Below are 25,752 nucleotides of genomic sequence, written 5' to 3'. Positions count from 1 at the left end.
ACACAAAGAACATTATTTTGTCCCATCTGGATTTGTTTTGTATGAGGTCCTTTATCTATCACTAGATCATTGAGTGTTTTTATGGTCTGTGCTTCAGTGTAATGTTCCCGAACACATCGCAAACACAACGCCTAATTCCAACCAGTGTGTAGAACTCAAACGGAGCTCAATAAAACGTCAGAATCTAATGTCAATTTTGGTAATTGGTTAATCGTGTTAGAAAATGCGTCAACATTTTTTAAATAATCGCATGCGTTAACGCATTCATTTTGACAGCTCTACTAATAACACATCTTGTTTATGACATTTGAAGCAAACTATCGCCCCCTTGCATACTGAGGTTTGTTTCCACCCCAGTAACGCTTGCAATGCGATGGCACATACATCAACAATGTTTCTTGCCTAAGCAGATGATAACCAATGAGGTCAAGTTTATTTTAGAAACATAGTAAAAGTTGGTTAAAAGTGGTCTATCAGCTTGAATTACGTTGAACAAGATGGTCTACCAGGTGGAAATCGGGTCCAAAAGGTCACAAAGACCACCTTTGACAAGCAAATGACCATAAATAGACAGCGTGGACCTTAAGCTGGTATTAGCTGGAGCATCCAGGAGGAACTTGTATTTAAAGTCTAGAGTCATCTGCTTATCAATCTCAAAGAGAGTGGTCACAGTGGTCACATGTGGTTAGAACATGAACTCAGAATAACAGGGATCATTTATGAAGCAAATTATGTGAAATGCAACAGAATACCAAAGTCCAAACACTGAGAGTAAACAGTCGATGCAACATTCAGGCTATATTCCCTAATGTTTTGTGTTTCTTTAGTTCAATCATTTCTCCATCCTGATTACCTCCTCCACAGAGCTCCTCTTCTCCAGCAGTAGGCGGAAGGAGTTAGCAGTAAGTTTATTGTCCAGCACTCCCTGACCTAAACCTCGATTATCATCCTGATTCAGTCTGCGGTCCAAAATCACCTCCAGCTGACCTGTGGAATCAACATCATTGAACTTCTTAAGCATATCTCATACTGTATAATTACTGTAGGCTGTTTTTATTGTTATTATAATTAAGAATGTCAGTGCCTTTAATCATATTGTAGTTGCCGCGTAATCAAGATTACATGTGCACTCCAACAGAAATCTGATTCTTAGGGCGAAGGTGAAGTGTGTCATTTTTGTTTCTGTCCCAAAGACAATTACAGGCAAGCCATTTGTAGGTAGACTTCTCCAAAGAGTGTAAACACACTGTGGCTCCCTCAAAGAATTGCTCAGGGCAACATCCTTAGAATTAAGCATTGTAACTTGGGTAGTACTTGACAATCGTTGTAGTGCTACAAGTGCTCTGGGGTAACTGTAGAGTGCATAATAAATGCATAAAATATATACAAAAATGGTTGAACAGGTAATGAATAATGATTAAATAAAAAAGATAACTAAAAATAATAATTACCAACTACCTGTGTACTAATTTGCAACTCGAATTACAAATTAATTTCTGAGTACTAAACATTGCAAATGCACCACAGATGTACAAAAGAGAATGCGTATAAAAGTCATAGATCGTTTCGCACAAAATAACTTTAAATATTCCATTAGGTGATATTTCAACAATTTACTAACGGACAGCAACTCTTAAGTATCATGTAAAGCGCATTCTTGCGTATTCGTGTTAAGTGCATCTTTGGGAAACGCATGTAGAAAAGGAACAAATGTTCATAACTTTGCAAGTAGAGAATTCTCTTAAGAGTTCAGATCCATCGTTATCGGGAAACGCTGCCTTGTTTGTTTGAGCGGTTCAACCTGTCAACTTCTGGCTCAACCAATGGTTTCAGGTTGGGGCGTGACTACCTATTTGACCAAATAACAGCAGACACGGATTGGGGTGGAAGGGATTTTAGGAATGTTCAGGAAACCAGAAATTCACTTTTAAAGTTTTAAAATGTCATTTCTGGCACCACTAGTGCCACCAAACCCAACTGTAAATAAACACTCCACCAGGAGACAATAAAGGGATTTGATTTAATTGATTTGAAACATTATTTTAAACAGATATTTCATCAAACACTCCCCCTGTCTGCCATGGGTTGAACAAACAGACAGTCCTGCCCAAAATTAACACTGTTGGCGAGTCAGACGGGATGGGCCATACAAACAAATCAAGCAATTTTTATAGTGCAGGAGAGGCAGTTTTTACAGTTTTCAAGATAATCAACACAAGAATGGCTTGCTTATAATTGTGTCTGGATATAAGCTTAATAATACTGAAAAAGTTACACACTTCAGCTTTCCCAGAGCTTTCCCAGAGTTTCAGCACCATGTTGCCTTTTAAAAACTCCACTGAAGAACTTGAATGTGAATTTGAAAGAATCTGACCACTCTTGAGGCTGGCAGCTCCCAGTGACTGTGCGGTGAGCAGAGAGAGTCTGGCGCTGGAGTCTTGCAGGTAGGCCATGCTGGTCATCGGGTAGAAGTTTGCCTGCAGGGGGAGTTTAGCCATAGTTTTTCTCGGTTGCACCTGTGAAAACAGCCCAAGCATGTTTAGAGCACTGCAGGAATGAAACGGTCCAAACTTCTCCGGTTCAGTGCCATGATAACACAGAGTGTGTGCATGTGGAGACACATATCTGAAGGAAAAACATTGCAAAAATATGAGCTTTATTATTTTTGTGTATGTGCGTTAATGTGACTTGGAGGGAAATGTTTTTGATAGTCCAATGCTTCTATTCATGAGGAATTTGTTTTGTGAATTCAGTTAATTCGTTTGGATGAAAGAAAAGCACTTAATCTCGCCAAGGCTACAGAGACATTATCGGCTAATTGAATGCAGCTCTAATTCACCAACATGCCAAAGAAATATGACAGTTATATTGATTTGAATTGACACTTTTCTTTGCTTTATTCAGTTTTTGATTAATATTTTGTCAAGAAAAATAACATTTTAATTATGCCTTTCAAAAACAGCACTCAAAGAGACTAGCTGTTATCAACAGAAATCAAACACAACATCAAAAAAATCACATTAACAAACTAACTGCTTTATTGATTCGTTTTACATGTCAGTAATTATAATTAGGCCAACTATCCGTCTTTATTTTAGACCTTGAACTAGATTCATGCAAGTTCAGCCTCGCAACTCTATGTGGCACAAGCTGAAAGGTACTTTGAACTTGTTATCTGTTAGCCATTGGCTCGCTCACATCTGACATGTTAAGCCAATCGTCTTGCATGGATTAAGCTAATTGGTCCTTTGACCTGTAACCGGGTAGCCAATCAACTTGCATCTCTCGGTTTGCCTTACTGTTCATTTAAATGACTCAGTTTTGCAGATAAGCCGGTTTCAGTGCAGCACACTACAGGAGTTTTTCTATGAAACCCTCCTCCACCCCAGCTGCACTGGTCTAAATCTGCTACCTGGGGGTTGTTTAGGAATATCTATTTGTGCAGCAGCATGTCATACATGCCTGATGTAGAATGTTTTGCATTTTGTCTAATTGTGCAGAAGCAGCAGCATGCTGACTCAAGATGTCTGTGTCATTTCTACACAGACATCGCATTAGCAAGTCTCCGTATTTGCTCTGCAGCAGCAGTAGCAGCACCAGGATTGTAGCAGATCTTGTCCACCAAGACCAGTATCCGAACAATATGTCTTAACCACATTAACATGCAAAATCTTTCAGAGAGTTGTCATGACTGCGATGCAATTATATGCACTATTTGAGATTAGATTGTTTGATTGTTTAAAAACAGCCGATGATCAGAGCCAAATATTTTCTCTCAAAAGGGGACGGAACAAAATGTTGAACAATTAGCCTACTCGTGCTGTGTGAGAAAAAAATGTCTTGTGTGGAATTACTTTAAATGGGTAACAATGACTGCGTTTGTAAGCTTTTCACTGCTAGAAATTCACGTGATGGAACTACTGTTAAAACTTTAAACTTTTATCACCACTTCCATAATTATAAAATGTGTAACGAATGCATTCCACTTTCATTCAGACATGAAAGCTTTTTTCAAAGACTTATGAAAATTAGCAACAAATAAGAAATCAAAACGTCTTTGATATTTGTTCGCAATTTGTAAAAAAATGTGGTCGCAAATCCACTAAACGGTTGTACCAGTTTATCGTGTAATATTTCAGAGCAAAAATCCAGTTTAAGCAGACAGGAAATGTGCTACAATTGTTTAAATTAAATCATTGTCATTCTGTTCAGAGCAAACATCCCTCTTTTTAAGGCAAACAAGGCTTATTATAGAATCTGCCTGTGGCAGGGAGGAGGGCAGGGCCGGGTCATAATGCTGCACACCCGGCCCCTAATCAGGCTAATCAAGCGAGAGAGGGATAAAGGCGACCGGAGGTGGTGGTTACAGAGAGAGAGAGTTATGGGCAGCTGCCATGCCCTGCCCTGCATGTGTTTGTGTTTTTGTTTAAGTTTGTTATTAAACTATTTATTTTGTTAAGCCAGTTCTCATCTCCTCCTTTCCATAAAACTGAGTGACACTGATGCCTCAACCCGGGAAGGAGGAGGGATGCGCCGTAGTAGAGTCCTTGCCACTACCATCCACCACAACGGAGCAACCGTGGCCATCTGCAGGGGGACGGAGGAGCCCGGCCGCCTGAGAGCGGAGGAATGGCCGCTGACCGCAAGTGGAGGAGGTGATCTTAGAGGACCGCCTGGAGCGGTAAGGCTGCTGCCAGGGGCGTAGGAGGTACCTACCAGCTGCTAGAACGTGGCAGGTTTGAGAGGACCAGGCTCGTGGCCGACCGACTGGAGCAGGCGAACCACTGCCAGGGGCGGGTGAGACCCCTTCCGTCCACCAAAAATGCGACATGGTGTTCAGTCCACCATGAGCCGGAGGACTACCTCTGATCTGCCTGGGGAAGTGTGGCTGTCGTCCACTACAGGGTGGAGAGGAGTGGCCGAGGACCATGCTACGGCATATCGGAGAACCAATAAGCAAGTGTTTTTTTTCTCTCTCTCTCCCGGTGTCACTCTGTGTTGGCCTTTCCCTCTCGTTTTTTTGCACGTTGAGGTCACAGGTGGTTAGGACATTAACTCAGATTAACAGAGAAGCCTGGTTTTGACACATGTTAAAGTGTATAAGAGTTTCAAGGAGAGAGAAAAATAGATCTATTGAGGCCCTACCTGGTAGCCATTAAGGTCTGTGAAGAATCGATCCTCACTATTCAGATCTGATGTTATCCTCATTGCAATTTCACGGTTAAATTCGCCCCTTATATCTACAGTGTTACAGATCTCAACAGACTGGCCATCTACACCTGAGAAACAGAAAGAGAGAGAGAGGTCGAAAAAGAGCATAAAAGTAATGACAACAAAGGGAGGAAACTGGACATCTGTTTCCTGTAGTTTTGAAAGCGCGATAACCACAATATTAATACTTTTCAGGGAAATCAACCAATGAATGTCTAGCATATAGCTGTGTCTGCATGTTAACAGTTTTGCTTGCCTTAGCAAACACCACTAATGAATGATAGATTAAAGCAGACTGTAGATAGTGGTCACTGCAAAGTGAAACTGAGAGCAGAAGTAAAGGAGTTGCCCTCTCTCTTACCCTGAATGTTGTAGAGGCGGAGAGTGTGTGTGATGTGTGTAAAGGTAGTGGTGACTTCAGAAAACAGCGGCCCTTTGGTGACTCGTATCACAGCCGGCTGAGAGGGAGAGTAACTCTGTGTGAGAGAGAGAAAATCAATGAGAATCAAGTCACATTCATAGAATCCCCACAGGATTACATTAATAACTTCGATAAATGAATAGCTGAGTGACACACTTTGAGGTTGCTGGTTAGAATGTACCAGTGGCTTACCCAAGGGTGTGCTGGGGTGGGCCTGGGCCCACCCAAATTAGACCCACGCCTGTCTACAATATTAAAGATTATTATTTAACTTGAAATACATTGTGGAGCGGAGGGGGGCGGGGCCAGGCTAGAATGTCTCACGCCCGGTCCCCAAACGGCCTGATGGGGCGCGCGAGGGATTAAGGCGGTCGGTGACGACGGTTCGAGAGAGAGAGATTTACGGGCATGTCCGTCATGTGAGTTTATGTTTGTGCTTTTGGTTTAAGTTTCCATTAAATTATTATTTATATTGACAAGCCGGTTCTCGCCTTCTCCTTGCCCATCTTAACCCCCTTACATTGGTGCCAAAACCCAGGAAGGAGGAGGTATGCCCATCCTCGAGTCCTCGACACTACCGTCCACCCAGGGGAGCGCCGCTACCATCTGCTGGGTGACGGAGTAGCCCGACCACCCGGACATGGGGAACGGCCGCTGTCTGCAGGGTAAGTGGGGACTGGATTCCCCGACCTCCTGGAGCGATGGAGCCGCTGCCAGGGGTGGAGGAGTGCCTTACAACAAAACTTTTATGCTCCAAAAAGCACATAAAGGCAGCATAAAGGTAATCTATATGATTTATGTGGCTTTATCCATGTCTTCAGAAGTAATACAACTGTTTAAAAATGTAACTTGTTTTTCACAACAAAAAACAAACAAACAAAAAAACTACTTGAAATCTCCCTTGAAGTCTCCTTATATGAAGCTCGAATACACGTCCTCTCACTTGATGTACACACAGAATGCTGTACACAAATGCATCAAGCATTACATTTCTGTTTCTCACCCAAAGCCGGCTCTATCGCTTCAAACGATGGATTAATGGATTAAACCACTCGTGTCGTATGGATATGCTGTGTTTATGTCCTTTTTGAAGTTTTGGACCCCACTGACTTGCATTGTATGGACAGAGACATCACACATCATTGAAATATCTTTTTTTGTGCCCCATAGAAGAAAGTCCTATGAGACAGCCAGACAGTGAAGGAAAAGAATCCTTTGATTAAAAACTATCCCAGGATTCACCACATGAAGTTTGTTGAGAGAATGCCCAGAATGTGCAGAACTGTAATCTAGCTAAAGGCTGAATACTTTGAAGAAGATTAAATACTGCATACTTCCATTTGTGTTATTTAGCGATTTCATGAATTCACCATTATTCTAAAATAAGGCAAGCAGAAACACTACTAATAAAGAATGAGTAGGTGTGTCCAATTATGGGTTCACTTACTGTAGCTTCTTTGTCTGGCAGGAACAGGTAGGCGCCGCTTTTGTCTTTGTTTCTGGTGGTGCCGTACCAAACAAACTCCACCCTGACCTGGTGCTCTGAGTCATCCTCCTTCAGCCTCATAGTCTGTTCATTAAAGACATTTTACATGACAAAGACATTCCTAAACTCATCCCCTAAGAGCAAAGCCAAAGAGTAGTACTCTATGGTCTCACCTCTAGAAGACCCGTCGCTGCAGATATGGAGAGTTTCAGGTATGGATTTTCAATCTGCACAGGAGCAGCATCGTCCTGGTAGGACAATCTGAAATGTTCCAGTCTGTTGACTGTAATGTGCTTGTCTTCTGTTAAGAACGAGTATTTGGCAGCTTCTGTCCTCAGCTCCATTCCTTCCGTCAGCTGGTATATGCTAAAACTCAGCGGAGCAGCGTGATCCACAAACGATAACTGTTGATATGTATACAAAAAACATTGAATATGTTGAGGTCATTGGAACATATCGCTACATCAGTACAGTGTGTAAGAATTTTGTCTCAAGCACTCTGCTTCATTATTCTAACAAAGGGAGCAAGGCTGTTAGAAACCATGTAATAAGCTTTGCTTCAGGGTCCTGACATATAGTTAAATTTAGTCAGGCCTGGCTAGCTCAGTGAGTAAAGATGCTGACTACCACACCTGGAGTCGCGAGTTCGAATCCAGGGTGTGCTGAGTGACTCCAGCCAGGTCACCTAAGCAACCAAATTGGTTGCTAGCTAGGGTAGAGTCACATGGGGTAACCTCCTCGAGGTCGCGATTAGTGGTTCTCGCTCTCAACGGGGCATGTAGTAAGTTTTGTGTGGATCGCGGAGAGTAGCATGAGCCTCCACATGCTGTGAGTCTCCGCTGAGTCATGCACAACGAGCCACGTGATAAGATGCGCGGATTGACGGTTTCAGAAGCGGAGGCAACTGAGTCTTGTCCTCCACCACCCGGATTGAGGTGAGTAACTGCGCCACCATGAGGACCTACTAAGTAGTGGGAATTTGGCATTCCATATTGGGAGAAAATGGGATAAAAATAAATAATAATATTTTGTCGGTCTCTAGATTATAGCAGCTGCCTCACGAAACACCTGCTGACAGAGCGAACTTTTTTTGTTTTACAGAGAGCAGCACATCTTGCAGCAAATGACACACAAATCTCATCAATGCTCTAATTGTCACCCGACACAAAGCTATTTTAGACACGTTTATTGTGGCAAGAGTATTTTGCCCCGTGGATGTCTTTGCGTTTATGGCAAACATTTACTCGAACGGTGTCTTGAGATAATTAATTTCCACAGAGCTGCAGTCATGCAGATTATGATTCATAGTGAAATAAAGTTTAATAGTAAATGTTAATATCATTTAAGGAATTTAAGTGGATCCTGTTAAAAGCTGTGCTGGCAAACAGTGGCCATCCTGGTATACAGCCAGTCGTTCCATTGGAAAATGAGCATCTACGTGAATGGCAACTTTACAAGACTGATAAACACAGCCAACAGAGAATAAAATTAAACCATGATATTTCCAACATGTACTCATACAAGGTGCTTCGAGTTGTTTAATGTGAAGTAATGTTACGCCTTCGGGGCTTTGCAGGATTTGTGCTTTACGTGAGTTCGTCTCCATTTCTACACACCAAGCATTTATGTTACACATCTCAATATCGGCTGTTACTTTTTATAAAATGCATTAATTCAAGTAATACAATGCAAAAGCAAGTTATTTTACCCATGGACAATCCCCAGCATTGTTTCCTCTCACACGCAATGATGCAATTGTCGTATTGCATTCAATTTCAGAAACTCCTGCCAGATGGTGCCAGTTACGGATCCGATATTACAAAAACGATATCTGATTAAAGAAAAATGCTTAAATATCTGAAAATATATCAGAAAATCCAATTATCGGACGATCCTTAATTCAGACCAGAGCATGACATCTTGTTGGTTCTTCATTAAAAAGTAGCTCATTGGTCACTTGACAAGACCACAAGTATCCGTTTTGGTGACTGAACTATTTTTTTCTATAATGTATGAGTCCTGTTGGTCAAGGAATTAATGACCTCCTGCTGGTAATGCTAATCCGAGCTCCATATATCTCCTACTGGCCGGCAATTGTGTAATGAAGGTTATGACTGAAAATCATTGGAAAAATCAGCTAGTGTGACGCTGGCTAAACTGGAGAGAGAATTTACGACGAATTGGAATAGTAATGTTTAATTAAAGGCAATATACCAGGTTTTACATTCACGGCACACTTATTATAACTCTAGTATATGAACACACACTATAAGGAGTGCCCTACATCAACAAGCACTCCATCAAATCGCACTGGGGACCAAGTCTGGTAGATTTCTTGGTAGACTGAAACTAGGTCTTGAATTATATTTTGGATAGGCATAGGGTTTTACTAAAGTAATTCGAATCTAATAATAATTATTATTATTTTCTGAAGATAAAACAATCTATGCATTGAATTTGCATTGTCAGTTTTATACATTATACATATAATGCAGCAGTCCAAAAGATCTCACCTGGAAGACATCAGTGGCAGGGTGGGTGGCGTCATTCCATACTGCACTGACCTGTGCACGGACTACATGGCCAAGAGCATTAAGCACGCGCACATGAAGAGTGTTCACGTACACCGAAACCATGGACGACCTGGCCTGCTCTGTGGGGTTGTATATCACCACCAACCTGGGAACAAAAAACATTTATCTAGCATTCTTAATCATTAGTTTAGCCTTGTTTTCCTGTTAAAAATACATAAATAAAACACGATAAATTTACATGAATCAAAGTAGTTTTCAGAGAGTATTACGGTTTCTCCACCAAAGCAACCAAGAGCATACATGCTCCAAATAATAGAGACACCACATTTTCAAAGAGTCACCTTGGCTTATCACGAACTTCCAGAACAGTCTTGCGAGGTAAGGCATCTTGCACTGGCTGAACATCATCCTGTAACATGGAATCAGGAAATAGTTTATATAATACGAGGAAAACTGTCAAGTGTAGGAGGGGTGATGCCAGCGTGTTGTAGATCTGCAGTGAGAACACTGACCATTTTAAGAAAGGGATTTGAAGCATCATGGCTGTATGTTTGTTTGTCTTTGAGCACCAACCAATGGGCTGAGCTGACAATCACACGCTTCACATTCAGCATGGAGTGAAACAACCTTTAAAACAAGAAAGAACTATTTTTAAAAATCAGAAACCTGATAAACCACGCTAATTCAAGGTGTAAACAAATTTTCTGTGCAAGTTTCAAAAGCATTAAATAGTTAACATATACATAATTTTATGTTGTAACTTTACCGTGATTTAAAAAACAAAACAGAAAAAAATATAAATTTCTAAATGCTAAAATAAAAAAGTTGATTTTACTTATAAAGCTAGTACATTTCTAGATTAGAGAAAAAACTAAATAAATAAACAGTAAGTACAATAAGGTTCCAAAAATGAAATGTTTTATTTTTATTAACAAACATTAATAAATGCTGTAAAAATAAATCTAGTTCATTATAGTTCATGCATTATCTAATGTTGACAAATGGAACCTTATTGTAAAGTGTTACCAAAAAAAACAATAAACAGATTTATAATATTGCTCATCCTCTCAGTTATTGGCCATAACATAAAAATAACTCAGTATCTGCTAAATTTTCTATTTAAACTCGCCCCTCTGTGATGCTTTCTGCAACTCTTGTCATGTGTACATGGATGGCAATGTGGCGTGTGATGCTGGTTTCAGCCTCCAGAACCAAATTAAAACTGCCACGAGAAGTCGTCTGTCCGAGACAAAGACGCAAGTCTCCCTTGATGCGTTTGATTACGCACAGGTAAGTTTGTCGATGCGGACCAGGAGGAAGGTTTGAGTTGTCGATTGAGTTCTGTTCAGTTCATTGTTTACATGTTTTGTTCATATTTTAGTCCTATTTGTTTTTTGTAATATTGCGTTGTTCATATATTAGTGGCCTCCGCTGTCACTGTGGGGAAAACAATCCGCATCGTGTGGCGTCTCTATTGTTCATCTGTTTCTTCATAAATAAATAAATAAATAAATAAATGCATAATCTGCTTTATGCTCGTCAAGTTCATGATTAAAAATTAAAATGTGAATGAAAATAAAAGCTATTAAATGTCTTATCATTAAAATATGAAAATTAAAATGGCGGGTAATTATAGATTATGACGGAATTTTTACGACCCTCCGTCAATATGACGGATGATGAGAAAGTCTAACGCAAGCGCTGTATGTGACTTGTTTTAAATTCGGCTATGCAAAAAAATAAAAATAAAAATAACTAAGACAGACAGAAAATATGGACAAGTTCTTGAAAAGGAAAAATATTGACGATGGTTAGCCTACGTGGGATGGGGGTGTGCTGTAGAATTTTTTAGTTGTAAAAAAGTGTTCCGTGACAGAAAAGAGGTTGGGAAACCTCTTGAGTTAGGAAGGGTTAGAGATATTTAAGAGGTAAGATAATTATTTATTTTCTCCCCAATTTAGAATGTCCAATTCCCAATGCGCTCCAAGTCCTCGTGGTGGCGTAGTCTCTTGCCTCAATCCGGGTTGCGGAGGACAAATCTTATCGCATCTTATCATGTGGCTTGTTGAGTGCGTTAGCGTGGAGACATAGTGCATGTGGAGGCTTCACATCATCCACCACAGCATCCATGCACAACTCACTATGCGCCCCACCAAAAGCGAACAACATTATAGCGACCACGAGGAGGTTACCCCATGTTACTCTACCCTCTCTAGCAACTGGGCCAATTTGGTTGCTTAGGAGACCTGGCTGGAGTCACTCAGCACACCCTGGGATTCAAACACGCAAACTCCAGTGGAGCTACCCAGGCCCCCTAAGATAATTTATTTGTATTAATTCATTCATTCATTTTATTGGTTAACAATCTGGGCTGGTAACCTGAAGGCTGAATGTTCGAAACCACAGAAGGAGAAATTGATTAACTATTGGGACATAGGCCCATCTTGTTATATGTATACAAATATAAAAAAATAATGGCTACCTGGTTCCATAGTCCACAACCACCCAGTCTTTGCTTGTGCCCGCGATGGCATCATGGTGCTGGAAGAGACCCAGATTGCGTCTGGCTTCTGTCAGTAACTTGTAATTTTCTACCGCAGGGTAATCACTGGGTTTGCCAGTCTTCTGAATGTTGGCCAAGGTCAATGAGTAGAGGATCTCAGCTGACCTGCAGACATGGTGATAAAACATCTTAAACTTGATTTAAAGTTCTCGAGATCCATGCTGATACACAGAAGAATAAATCTTCTGGTGTGATTAAACAAGTTTAACATCATTACATTTCTCAGGGCAGTCTTGTTTTTAAAATGTAAGTATAGAAAATGGCTATTATTCCCTATTAGGACAATTATATTTTGAAATTGACCTATTTTCCAAAGCATTTCAGATAGATTCAGTGCTGAGTAAACTTGGAGTAACTTCTAGAACTTTCTAGAACTTTCCAGTACTATAAAATTAGTATAAATACAGTTCCAGCTGCCTAAGTGGATCCATATAAAGACCTTGCTGGATGCCTTGAATGATGAGTACAGCTGGGAGGTCATAGGAGATTTTAAAATGGCGGCATTCCTGATAACCGTCTCCAAGGCGGTTTTACCAAGTTTCCCTGCTATCTTTGCCTTTGGGACAGCAGGTACACCAAGGCGATTGGCCACAGCGGACAGAGTTCTCTGTGGGGAGGAACAATGTCAAGTGGGAGCCACTGTTTGACCCCCGGAAGGTGCTGATGTCACCACTGCCCATCAAATTGGGCATTATGAAACAATTTGGCAGAGATCTAGATAAGGATTCGGCAGCCTTCAAGTACCTTCAAGACTTCTTTCCAAAGCTGTCTGAGGCAAAGGTCAAAGCTGGTGTCTTTGTCTGACCACAGATAAAGAAGATCCTTGAGTACAATGAATTCCCCAAGAAGCTCACTAATAAGGAGAAAGTGGCTTGGAACAGCTTTGTCGCAGTGGTTCGGGGCTTCCTGGTCAATCACAAGGCTGAAAACTATGTGGGACTGGTTGAGAATCTGGTGAAGATCTACGGCACAATGGGCTGTAGGATGTCCCTCAGAGTCCATATCCTTGATGCTCATCTTGATAAGTTCAAGGAGAACATGGCGATTGCTTCCATCGGGACATACTGGACTTTGAATGCCGCTACCAAGGACATTATAACGAGAACATGATTGGAGACTACATTTGGGGCTGATTCGTGAAAGTGATTTACAGTATAATCGTAAATCTCGAAAAACTACTTCTAAATCTTTCGTATTCATTTTTGTATTACTTCAGTATAAATACATGTTCATTTGTATTCATATGTTGTTTTTTTCTGACTTTATGTGAACCAAAAAGACAACAATTTGCCCATTTTCTCATTGGAAATAGGTACATTTCAAAATATCACTGTCCTGGTCATAAAAGCAAAGTTTGTTGGGAATAATAGCCATTTTCTATACTTTTGAGGCATAAGCAATTAGGAAATAACACTTACTACACAGAAATCTTGTTAAGGCTATTAAACAGTAAAAGTTAACTTATGTACAAAAAGCAAAAAACTGGTTTACAGAGAGGCACTTACAATGGAAGTGAATGGAACCAATCCGTATTGTTGAAATACTCACTGTCTCAAAATTATAGCCTCAAGACATGAATAATATGCGTGTGAAAATGATAGTAATGTGATAAAAATCACTCACTAATCTTTTCTGTGTGAAGTTCAATACAATTTTAAAACTTTGCTACCATGATGACATAATGGCCTAAACCCTAAAACCTTAAAATAAAATGTAAAAACTTTGATTTAAACCATTTTACAGTTCAAATAATACACACATGTTAACAGAAGAATTAATGGAAGTGCTTTTATAAAATTATAAGCTTCACATTTCTGCCTTTAAACCCTCCAAAACTTGCCCCCATTCACTTCCATTGTAAGTGCCTCACTGAAACCTCGATATTTGCTTTCTTAAAGAAAAGGAGGGATGAGTCAAAACATATTTTTTTGTTAATCAACATTATGCCAAAAACTTGTATTGAACCCGGAATATTCCTTTAATTGTAATGAAAATACTGTCACAATCCAAAAACTCACAATGGTCCTGAACTAGAACAAAGCAAAACATATTTTCTAAATTCTTTCTTTAATTTTGGGGCTTAAAATGTTTCTTGTGAGATTGTATTGATATTTCATTGACAATCAACAGCTGAAAAGCAGTTTGAAGCTATTCAAAGTTTAAAAAGATTTCCCCCCCTAAACAGACCTTTGAAATCAGACTCTATAGTTGTGAACTTGTAAAATCGTTCAATAAATAAGAAAAAAAAAAGGTCTATCATTTACAGCTGGTTACGCACATAGCACATAACACAACGAAAAACCTTCATACCTCACATCAATCGTACTGCTTTCCATTCCATCGTGAACAACCAAACACTGACTTTAATAATTAATGAAACATTAAATGACCTTGGACAAAATCTCTCATAAATCTGATGTGTGTGTATGTGTTTGTCAGACTGTATTTGCACATTTGTGCATGCAAATGTCTGTGTGTGTGTGTGTGTGTGTGTGTGTGTGTGTGTGTGTGTGTGTGTATAACTGAGCAGAGCTGAACAAAATCCTATTTGCAGTGTGAAAGAAGCCATCATGTTGAACGGGGAATAGTTTAACAACTGCATACTGATGAACATTTAGACACCCATCAAAATGTAAATTGTGTGTTAAAGAGAGTTTGCAGCGTCCGCTCGCTGAAGGTGTACCCACTCTATTCACTTGTGTGATGAAGTGCGGCCACCTCTGAGGGAACGGAGTGCAGACTAATAATGGAGGCTGTAAATGATGGAAATTTATATCCATATCACGTTCCTACACTAAACAATGACAGTAGGGTAGCTGCTGACATACAAAAAGAAACACGCACGTATTTACAAAATATTTGAAGTAAATACATACAGCAAATCCCTTACAAAAAAGTATTGTGTTGGCACAATGGTACATTGATGGTACCAGATGGTCACAACATGGTGCTGAAATATACCAGTGTGTTTACATGGCACTTCAAAAATGACATTGATTCAATGATATGCTTCCTAAAATCATGGCATTGCCATGGAAAATTTCCAAAAATATGGCAATACCATTGTAAATGCACTCAAATCTATGGTACAACTATCAGGCATGCTCAACTAACCGTGGCATTAAAATGGGACATGGCCAGAAACATGCTAATACTAGTACATGTAGATTTACCATGATATCACCACAGTACTACCATGGTACAACTATGTCAATAGCATGCATTTACAAAAAGTACCATCAAAATACATAATCACCTTGGAAATACCACAGTTTTTGTTTTTTGACGATGTCCATAATATTACCATGATACATGTCTATAAAACTACGGCAATACCATGGTACATGACTAAATAAATGTGGTACTACCATGGGATATCTCCAAAATACACTTTAAAACAATTTGCCAAACTATGGCAATACCATGGTTCATGTCCAAAGAACCACGGTCCAACCATGGAACAAATATAAAAAAAAAGCGCAACAGTCCCGCCCACTTTTTCAGTCATCTTGGTTCTTGGTTCATATACATTTTTCCATAACGATTTCATAAAATCAAAAAAAGGATTTGAAAATCAGACAAATAGACAAAGGTAAAAGAGTGTGTACTCACCGTTTGTAATGAGGAAATTAAATACAAACAAATTGCAAATGACGTAATCGAATTAAAAATGATGAAACAATATACAACTACTGATTCAAAGTTGCTGATTATAAGTATGTAAACAATATATTTAAAGTGTATTGTAAAATATTCAGATAAATAACAAATATATAAGTAGATTGAGAGTGTAGCGGGACCGATTCGAATGCGTTCATTCGCAGTGCGTTATGGAAGTGGGCGGTCGCTGCAGAGCTCTTTTGATGCACTTTGTTTGCAGCAATTCTCCGATTGGTGGATCTTCTCTTCACGATCATGGATAGTGTTGAAATTCTAAAGTGCTGATGGCTTCAACAGAAGCACAAACTATTGATTAACAACCTCGGAACTCACACTAGGTCTGCTTTAAAGGTTTATAAGCTATCGTTATAAATCAATTCACCTATAGAGGAAATTAAGGTTATTTTTACTTCCAGAACCAGACTGTTGCACTCTATAGCAAAGTACACGTCCAAAAATCATCAATCAAAAATGGACAACCAAGGTACTTTCATGTTAGTTCTATGGCTTTAAAGGTAAAGTTCTATATAAAAGAGACCTTATGGTCAACTTTCATCATTGTGAGTGAGCTGTGGCGAGAAGTTGTTATCAAGCAGTTAAGAAAGAAAAAGCCAGATATCCAACTTGTGTCTTTCACCGCACAGTATGTGATAGAGCACAATGCAGACAATCAATATGTATCAATCTCTACAACTGTGTCAAGAAATAAACCTGCAGACGTTTAACAATTTCTCACAAGCAAGATCGAGCAAGTCCACATATTAGCATTACAAATTTATGCAATGAGATTATTTTGTTATATTCTCTGACTGGGTCAGTGTTGTGTTAGAAATTATCCAAAGAGTAAAGTTTGTGAAGAGTACACAGATGTGAAGGTGCCATAGTCAAAGATTATGGTCCAATAAATACTGCCACTGAGCCATTTGAGTGGCTGGCTCAACACTGGCTGCTTTAATTTGCTGTGACCTTGTCATTGGGCTTCAGTTTTATCGTGACAACACAGACAATTCATCTGATCTACAGCTTTGTGCGTAAGTAAACCGAGTAAACAGTGCTGAAAAAATAAGAAGGTAATGCCTGTTATCAGAACGCTCCGTTCCCTAGACAGAGGCTTTGTGTGCTTGTTAGTTTAAAAAAAACTAATGGTGGTCTAGCGTTAACAAAGAAATTACACAAGTATAATTTACGGCACTACCATGGTTCTTTGGAAGTTTTATAATGTTAATGCCATGTTTTTTTTGGACATGTCTGACAATCCTGCCTTTTTTTCAAGTCTTTGAGGTACCATGGCGATGTCATGACTTTTCGGACTTATTTTAGGAAATATTTTTGGATATATGGATATTTTTTTTTTTAAATACGTTTTTAATAAAATTAATTACCTGATGTGCCGATTATTCACTCGAATTAATCACAATTAATCACATAAGACAAATTTGTTCTGAGAAAGGCCATCAAATAAAAATTATTTATTAATTATTAATTAACTATTAATTAATTAAATATTTATTAACTATTAATTAATAGTAATAAATATTATAATTCGCATAATTCAAGAAGACAAGTTATGCATTTCTACAATTCCAAAAAGCAGCTTAAGTGTCAAAATATTGTTTGCTTTATTTCCATATCATTGAACATAACCCTATTACTGGCCTGTTTTCATCGGAGCTATTTTTAATTGTTGGTCTATTTAATTGTTGGCTTTTGGAGCGTTTCACTCAAGTTCCATTGCTTGTGCTGTGTTTTAGGACCTTGTGTCAAGTTAAATGTAGTTTGAAACGTTGAAAAAAAAACATGTCTCTAGATACCTGCATTCGGTCCATGTGCTCGGTCCAGTTGTCTATGAGCAAAAAAGCACAAATGTGGAAGGCTGTGCTTCCTGTTGCTTTCGTCGGTTTGACGAAGAATGTTGCCTGTAAAGCTGGAGTTGCGCTGACTGCCCCTTACTGCCACAGAAGGTGGTACATCAAGCTTGAATTGCTCCGATGGAAGGAACATTCCCTATTACAGAATCTACGTACAGATTGGGGCCATGACTAATTGCGTAAATCTTTTTAACATGTTATTTTTCATATAATGCATCACACTAAATTAGCACGTTAAATCGACGGCCCTAAAATATATTCATCATTTAGTACCATGGTATTACCATTTATTTGTTTTTTTAATATTCCATGGTATTGCCGAATGTACCACGTTTTTTTTTATCAATAAAATGCCATGTTCTTTTGGATTTGTATCATGGTAAACAAAAAGTAAGAAGTCATTACGGAGACAGATGCAGTGGATTTGGTAAACTCGGTTACCTGATGTGTGATTCCAGCACTCGGTCCATCTGTTTATAGAACGGTCGTGACGTGAAGTATCCGCTCCAGTAGTGGTCGTCCCGATCTGCATAAGTAAAGAAGTCTCCACTTAACACGGGTAGAGCTGGCTCGCCAACATCCATGCCAACTGGATCCATGCCAGTGCTTTTACGCAAGGCCTCAAAATAATCTGAAATGGTGCCAAACTGGGCCTGCAAAGAAAACCGAAAAAGGTTATGCTGTACTTGAAAAACGTATACATAAATAATTGAAAATATAGTGTTGCTACATGAAAAGTGAGCATTTAATTAGTTTTGTGGCTTTAATCCATATGCATGAGCATTGAGCCCATCTACGTACTATAACCAACATTAACATGTCTATTTTGTGGGTTCTTTAAGCAAGCTTTGCTGTCATTTTTAAGGATGCAAGACCTTGACGTGGAGCTCAGGGTGAGAATTCATGTAGTCGAAAAGTTTCTGGTAGTTCTCAAATTGCTGGTCCCATTCCAAAGCTTCAGTGTAGCGGAAGTCATCTCCAAGTGGAGCCAGCAGCACGTTGGTACGAAACAGCTTGGATTTCTTCCTGTACTGGTCCAACAGCACCTGAACTCTACAAATGGAGACAGTGAACTAAGTGGAGGAAAATCTCAATCTGGTCAGTTTAATATAAGGAATATGACTGCATTGACAATGTCAAATTTTGTTATACAGTAGAAAATAGAGCTTTTCGTGACTTGAAGGCTGAAAACTGTCATTCTTATGTGAAGTTTACATAAGAAGTAATGACTATATTGAAATACATGCTTCTGGCTGACTAGAGTGTCCTCATTGTGAAGTGCTAGTTTTATGAGCTAGTTGAAACTCGTTTGCATGAACTGCAAAGTTCTCTGTTTTGAAACAGCCCATCAAACAGACTTTTTCAAAGTTAGACATGCCTTATCAAACAAATCCAACCGCCATAACTAGATAGGTAAAGTTTTTTAAGACAAACATTGAAAATGTAAAGATTGATGGTTATAAAGACATTACAGTATGACAAACAGCCATCTAGACAGCTAAATAGACAGATAGTCAGACAAACTGGCTGTGTCTGAAAACTGAAAGATTCTGTCTTCGGAGGCTGAATATGGAGGTAGGAAGGTTTCAAGGCATGCCCGAAACCAATGTTTGCATCACTTCCTGTCTACTGAGATACCTTAATCTGGTCGTTTTTTGAAGGTAGCATAAATGTATCCTTTGCTGCCTTTGAAATCCCCAAATCCAGTGTGTGCGGTTCCACAGCGGTTGAAGTGAAGAAAGAAAATGGCGGCCGAAGCGGCAGTTTATAGCCAGTTTGTGAACAAATATAAAACATTTTATTTTTAACTTATTACAACTTTTGATTTCTAGTGAGAAATTAGTATTAAAAATACGCTTGATCATCACCAAAACTTTCTTGATTTAGATTTGATCTTTGCAGTTCGATCGGACTGAATGATTGCTGGTATCCTAGCAACGATGTGACGTAGCTCTGCCTCGGAGGCCTGTCCGAAACCAGATTTTCAGAGGTACCTTCGGACGCAAACGCTGTCTGTTAAGTAACTGACAGATAGGTCAGTGAGGCAACAGGGCAGCTACCTTAGGGTTCAGACGCAGCCACTGTCACATAGTCAGATAAATGATATCTATGAGACAGATAGACAGACAGACAGAGAGAGAGAGTGAGAGAATGAGAGTGAGAGAGAGAGAGAGAGAGATGAGAGAGAGAGAGAGAGAGAGAGAGAGAGAGCAACTTATCCACAGTTTTCCTGAGCAACCACTGTCAGGCGCCATGATGATTCTAATAGTCCGAACTGACCGAAACTAGCGACCCAGGAGGAGAACAACAACCATTTAAGTGTTATATGGAGTATAAATGAATTTCAGGCTAAAATTGTGCACTTGTTGGCTGTCATAACAACTCAAGGTGAAGTGTCTAACTTTTTATGTCAAAATACATTCCAACATCCCAGTTTATTAGTCATTATAAGTAAGTCTTTCATGGGTTTACCTCCCCAAAAAGTATAAACACTGAGCCTCCCAGGCACTATCAAAATGCATAATTGATGTTTATATTTCGAGCGGCCCGCTAAGCTCCACCCATCCTTTTCTATCTCAACCTATAGCTTGAGTTTGGGGCGTGGCTACTTTAAGTAAACTGTTCAACCGGGAGAATATGAACGTCCATGGGCAGACATGTTACAGAGGAAACTAAACTTAGCTTCACCAAAATTCGAAGACTTGTTAAAAGACAAAGCGAAAGAGAACGAAGAAAAACCAGAGTGAACATTTACAAGGTGGAGGACTTTGAGGGAATTTTTGGGGTTCGATTCTTGTGTTGCTTCTCGACAGGTGAGCTAGACTCTGGTGTTGCCACACAAGTTAGCTCATTACTGTCCAACTTCAGATAAATTCGTAAAATACTCGGAATATGTATCGTTGTGCACTAGTTACCAAGAACCGTCCAACCTCTTGTGCTAAATCACCGTCATTATATTTTTCTAAAATCCAAATAAAGGAATGCAAGTTACCATTATTAAAAAGCAGTTCATTTCAGAAAGAATCTGCTACATTTACACAGCATCATGTAAACTTGATAAAATAAAGCTTAAAACGGCGATGTACGTCTCCTAGCTGTTCACTTCATTTAAAATAAAATAAAAGCCACACATGTGAACTGCATGGCATTGAAATGTCAAAGCCTGAACCTTTATTTCCCCCGCCAAGCGGATGAGGTCCACGGTGTGGGAATATTATGGTTATTTGAAAGACCCACAAGACATCATAAATGTTGATGATTACCCAATTTGTAAACTTTGTCAGAAAACAGTGTTATCGGAATCGGAGCGGATCAAGATTGGAGTGTGTGTGAGTGCACAGGACAAGACATATATTATATGGTGGAATTTAATAACCATAGTAGCTCAACAAGATCACCCATGAGTGGTAGTGATTACCCAACATCACATCCTGGGCCATCAGATAACTCGTTGCTGTATTTTAAAATGAATTTTTAGCAATGCTGTGATACAGCAGAATTTTTTGTGAAGGTTATCATACCGTGAACATTTCCTAATGTTACACCCCTAAATACAACATTAAATGTTTATCACCTTTTATTTAGTATGGACTGTTCATAGGCAATCAGAGAGGGCGAAAGGAGTCTGAAGGGTGTTGCCAAAGGTTGTTTGAAAACATTCCATATTTTTGAAATTCCGCTTGGTGCCACTAGCAGCACAGAAATTACACACTTCACCTTTAATGACATCAATGTAACTAACCTCGGACTATCGCTTCATGACATCTACACACTCAGGTGAGCCACTGTCAAAAAAACGCTCACCTTGACTTTGTGAAAATTATCGGCACTAGAGAGCACATGGTTTTTGACCATTTTTCTGCATGTAATATTTTAAACATCACATTACCTGCTAAGAACATACGCTGATGCAAGTAAAAACCCTGGAGGGCGGAAACTGAAAACAGGAGAATCGAGGAACACTTTCGCAGTCATGAAAATGGTGGACAGCAGACTAAAGGCTTTTTGTGGGTTGGTTTACATTTGAATTTTGACATTTGTTGTTTGAATTAATGAGCATTCCATTGGCCCATTTAAACATTCCATCAATATTTCAGAACGGTCTGAAGGTATGTGCTGAGTTTGACGGATGCAGCTTGAAAGCTAAAGGAGGATTTAGCATTTTAAAATTTGGTCTCAGTTTGCAGAATAACAATAGCTTCATCAAGCCAACATAATAATTCATATAACTAAAGCCAAGGTCAATCTTTATGAATTAACTTAATAATTAACTAGCTAAATAACTAAAGAAACACATAAATTATGTTTATTATTATTATTATTATTTGTATTTCGTCATGTGTAAACATGGTCACCAATGCCAATGACTTGCATGTAAAGTTGTACCTCTCCTGGACGTTGGTTTCTGTAATGGCCTGAGGTGGGATTCTCCAAGGACAACTGACTCTTCCACCCGGGAGTCTTTTGAAGTCAAACTGGCAGCAGATCTTAGGGTCAGGTCCGCACGTATGAGGAACATCATAGCTGTAGAATGGCATCATGTGACACAAAATGTCTGAACTAGAGTCCTGATCTGTTGGAATAAAAAATAATAATAATAATTTAGAGGTAAAAAAAATCGACTAAGAAAGATTGTTTTCAAACACACCGTTTTTCATTGGTCAATAAACCGATAGTACCGCCACAAATTCACACCATTGGTTGAGACAATGTTACTGTATCGGGCTGGTTAAGATGCTCAAAAAACAAAGCAAAGTTTTTAAGAAGTACCAGAGAGAAATATTATTGACACTTATCAGAGAAAATCAATCTTACAATGGCTTACATATAGTTGATATGTTTTCCATCTATGTTAAATGTCCTTTATATCTGATTACGGATATAAAATGGGTTAGAGCCATTTCATGTTGACTTTCCTTTCTTTAGCAAGCCGCTACTAGACCGGAACCAGGACTGCTTACACATTGCTTACACATAATCCCCAGTGCCAGTTTCATAAACAATGATGAGGTGTGTAATATCAGGGAAAAACCATCCAGTTTCAAAGCAGCAAATTATGAAATTAGCCACTAATGTCAAAATCAAATCACATTTTATTTGCAATAAAAATATTAAATGATCCTCTCAGCACAGCAAATACACCAGAGTGACCTTCATAAAAGATGTGTGAATAAATAATTCACGATTTTCCTTTAAACAAGAGACCAGATGTGAAGCAGGGAGCAGTCTGCCTGTCTGTTTAATGGTGATATATGGAATTACATAAAGTAGGAGGCTAATTCAGCCTGGCACAGAGTATACACTGCCGCAGCCAAATGAACTGTAATTATATTAGTCCTATGTAGCCTATGGTCAGAGCTTTAAGTTGCAAGTCCATTTTGCCAGTGATTTTTAGCATTAGGTCTAGGGAAAACAGTTGCATCCCAAACAGATGTATTACTTTGAGCAGAAAGACAATGGAAAACAATAAGATGTGGATGTGGGAGGACACTTCCCATGACTTCCCCTTTTGTCTGCTGTTTTGAGAAAAGCTGGCTCCAGTTCAGCCCTTGTAATGTTCCACTCATTTGCCTCAACACTTTTTGCTGTTGTTGTGCAAACAATTCAAGAATAAGTGCTAAGAGATCAATACATCATGAAATGTACCACTCATTTACACTTCAGTGTGAGATATTTGTTTATTGTGCAGAACACAGTGTTAAAGGTGAAGTGTGTAATTTAAAGTGTCACCAAACGGAATAGCAAAAATTTTATTTTATTAAAAAGGTTTCTAAAGCACTGTCCAATCTGCCATCGGTAGAGCAAAAAGATAATAGCAAATTTGCACCAAGTTTTTTCCATAGGGGAATTGATTTTTAATAACTTGTAACCCTTTAGAGACACACATACAGTGAGCTCTGAGTTAGTTCATCGATTGTAAATTCTTATGTTGAAGCCATCAGTCTGCATATTCCAAGTTTTTTATAAACGTAATTTTATAAATGCATTTAATGGGGGGCCTGGGTAGCTCAGCATGTATTGACGCTGACTACCACCCCTGGAGTCACAAGTTTGAATCCAGGGCGTGTTGAGTGCCTCCAGCCAGGTCTCCTAAGCAACCAAATTGACCCGGTTGCTAGGGAGGGTAGAGTCACATGGGGTAACCTCCTTGTGGTCGCGATTGTGGGGTTCTCTCTCTCAATGGGGAGTATGGTAAGTTGTGCGTGGATCGCGGAGAGTAGCATGAGCCTCCGCATGCGGAGTCTCCGCAGTGTCATGCACAACGAGCCACGTGATAAGATACACGGATTTACATTCTCAGTGAGACTGAGACTTGTCCTCCACCACCCAGACTGAGGTGAGTAACCAAGCCACCACAAGGACCTACTAAGTAGCACTTTTTTGTTTTTAAATGCGTTTAATAGCAGAATTTGTGCTGAATAACTACATTACCCATAATCCTGCAAAAAAAAATCCACCAATCAGAGAAACACAGAAAACAATGTGCACCAATTTGCTCTGCCATTCTTGTAATGCTCCATTGACAATAGCATGCTTTAAATACTGGATAATTTGATGCACGTGTTGTGTATTTTTACGTTGAATTATCTGTTTTTGTTATCAAAATTAAATTAATTGTTAAATAAAATAATTAGTATTATTATAAAAAAAAATTGCATTCATAAAATCAATTATATAAAAATAAATATCCTCCTCAGATTTTTCAGGCTATTCTCTGAATGCACACAACTCATGGTCCGCTACCACCTTCAAGTTGGAAATGTAATCCCGTGCCACAAAAATCTGATCGGGTCCTGCGGGAGATCAGCGGGAATGCAAACCTCTACATTGTTGCACTCAATAGAAAGACGATTTGTTTATTTATGCTTGTGTTTTATGTTGCAGTACCCTGTCATCTCATTACAGTCGATTCAGACTCAATTCATTCCAGATGCAATTTCTTTTGCCCCTACATGTGGGATGGTATTGAAACAACAATTATCAAGCCATATTTCCTGAACACTGAGTCGAGGTTAGGTGATGCTTTGGTGCACTGGTGCAGCATCATTAATCTGAGTCCAATATCCCAGCTTCCAGTGCATAAGGCTCTGAGCTCCAGGCCATTCCAAAGAGTCTGATGAGCGCACAGATTTCTCCATCAAGCAAAGCGCTGGACTCAATTCCATCTGAGCAGTATGTTCCCATGAATAACAAATTGAATAGGGTGCACATCAACTGGACAAGCTATATCAACTCATCGCATACGCACAACATCCATCGTTTGATACTAAAGAGAGCTTCAAGCGCTTTCTGGTGAGGCAGGTTATTACGCCGCCTGTCAAATGCAGCGTTTGTGCGGTTATCTTTCGGTGCGAGCGGCTGAATGACCTCCAGTGGTGGAGATGAATATCTGGAGCAGGAGAGAGCTTGGACTAGGCACAGACAGTATTGGGTCTGTTTCCAACAGCTTCAGGTGCAGCAGCAGATGCTACATGAAAAACCTCTATTTCTCAAATCACAAGGCTAAATGTAGAGAGCACCCCCACCTAGCCAGGTTTTATTAAATGTAATCGCTAAATAAAGAGCCTGAATGTTAGCACAGATCTGCACTAATAACTATCCAAGCAGCTCATGTGATTAGAAAAGACTCCCATAGAGGTTTCAAATCAAATGTGTAATTCTGACAATGAGCACTCTTAACAGCTTTGAGACTTAAAGGGATAGTGCACCCAAAAATTACAATTCTGTTATCATCTGCTATGATGGAATATTGGAAGCCAGATTTACAAGATGAACGCACATGTATTTACATGTTGGAAAATGCTCTCACTTTGAGGTGGAGGACCATGTCACTCAAAGAACTGTGGCAATATAAAGAGTAAAATGAATGTCTATACACAATTTGAAAGGGAATAGCAATAAACCTATAATCATAAATCAATACCTATTTAACCACAAAATACTACTTATTTAACCCATTAATGCTGCACCAGTTTTGTGTAACAAAACTACCAGGGTCCAAAATTAAC

The 25,752-nt window shown here is 39.3% G+C and overlaps 1 protein-coding gene across 1 annotated transcript in view; it reads right to left on the bottom strand.

Moving 5' to 3' along the window:
• The window catches only part of LOC127640285 (alpha-mannosidase 2-like), a 72,202-nt gene that overhangs the window by 11,100 nt on the left and 35,350 nt on the right, over positions 1-25,752 (bottom strand). The window contains exons 7-19 of the mRNA XM_052122737.1: positions 22,130-22,316; positions 18,619-18,796; positions 18,185-18,396; positions 12,135-12,320; positions 10,165-10,279; positions 9,994-10,061; positions 9,632-9,797; positions 7,292-7,522; positions 7,080-7,202; positions 5,573-5,687; positions 5,146-5,279; positions 2,375-2,516; positions 854-987 (exon numbers count right to left, since the gene is read on the bottom strand). Coding sequence (XP_051978697.1) covers positions 854-987; positions 2,375-2,516; positions 5,146-5,279; positions 5,573-5,687; positions 7,080-7,202; positions 7,292-7,522; positions 9,632-9,797; positions 9,994-10,061; positions 10,165-10,279; positions 12,135-12,320; positions 18,185-18,396; positions 18,619-18,796; positions 22,130-22,316 — 1,991 coding nt within the window. The remainder of the gene's footprint in view (positions 1-853; positions 988-2,374; positions 2,517-5,145; positions 5,280-5,572; positions 5,688-7,079; positions 7,203-7,291; positions 7,523-9,631; positions 9,798-9,993; positions 10,062-10,164; positions 10,280-12,134; positions 12,321-18,184; positions 18,397-18,618; positions 18,797-22,129; positions 22,317-25,752) is intronic.

Source organism: Xyrauchen texanus, chromosome 4, assembly GCF_025860055.1.
Source record: "Xyrauchen texanus isolate HMW12.3.18 chromosome 4, RBS_HiC_50CHRs, whole genome shotgun sequence".
NCBI classification, from domain to species: domain Eukaryota; kingdom Metazoa; phylum Chordata; class Actinopteri; order Cypriniformes; family Catostomidae; genus Xyrauchen; species Xyrauchen texanus.
This window is presented reverse-complemented; position numbering and strand designations above follow the sequence as displayed.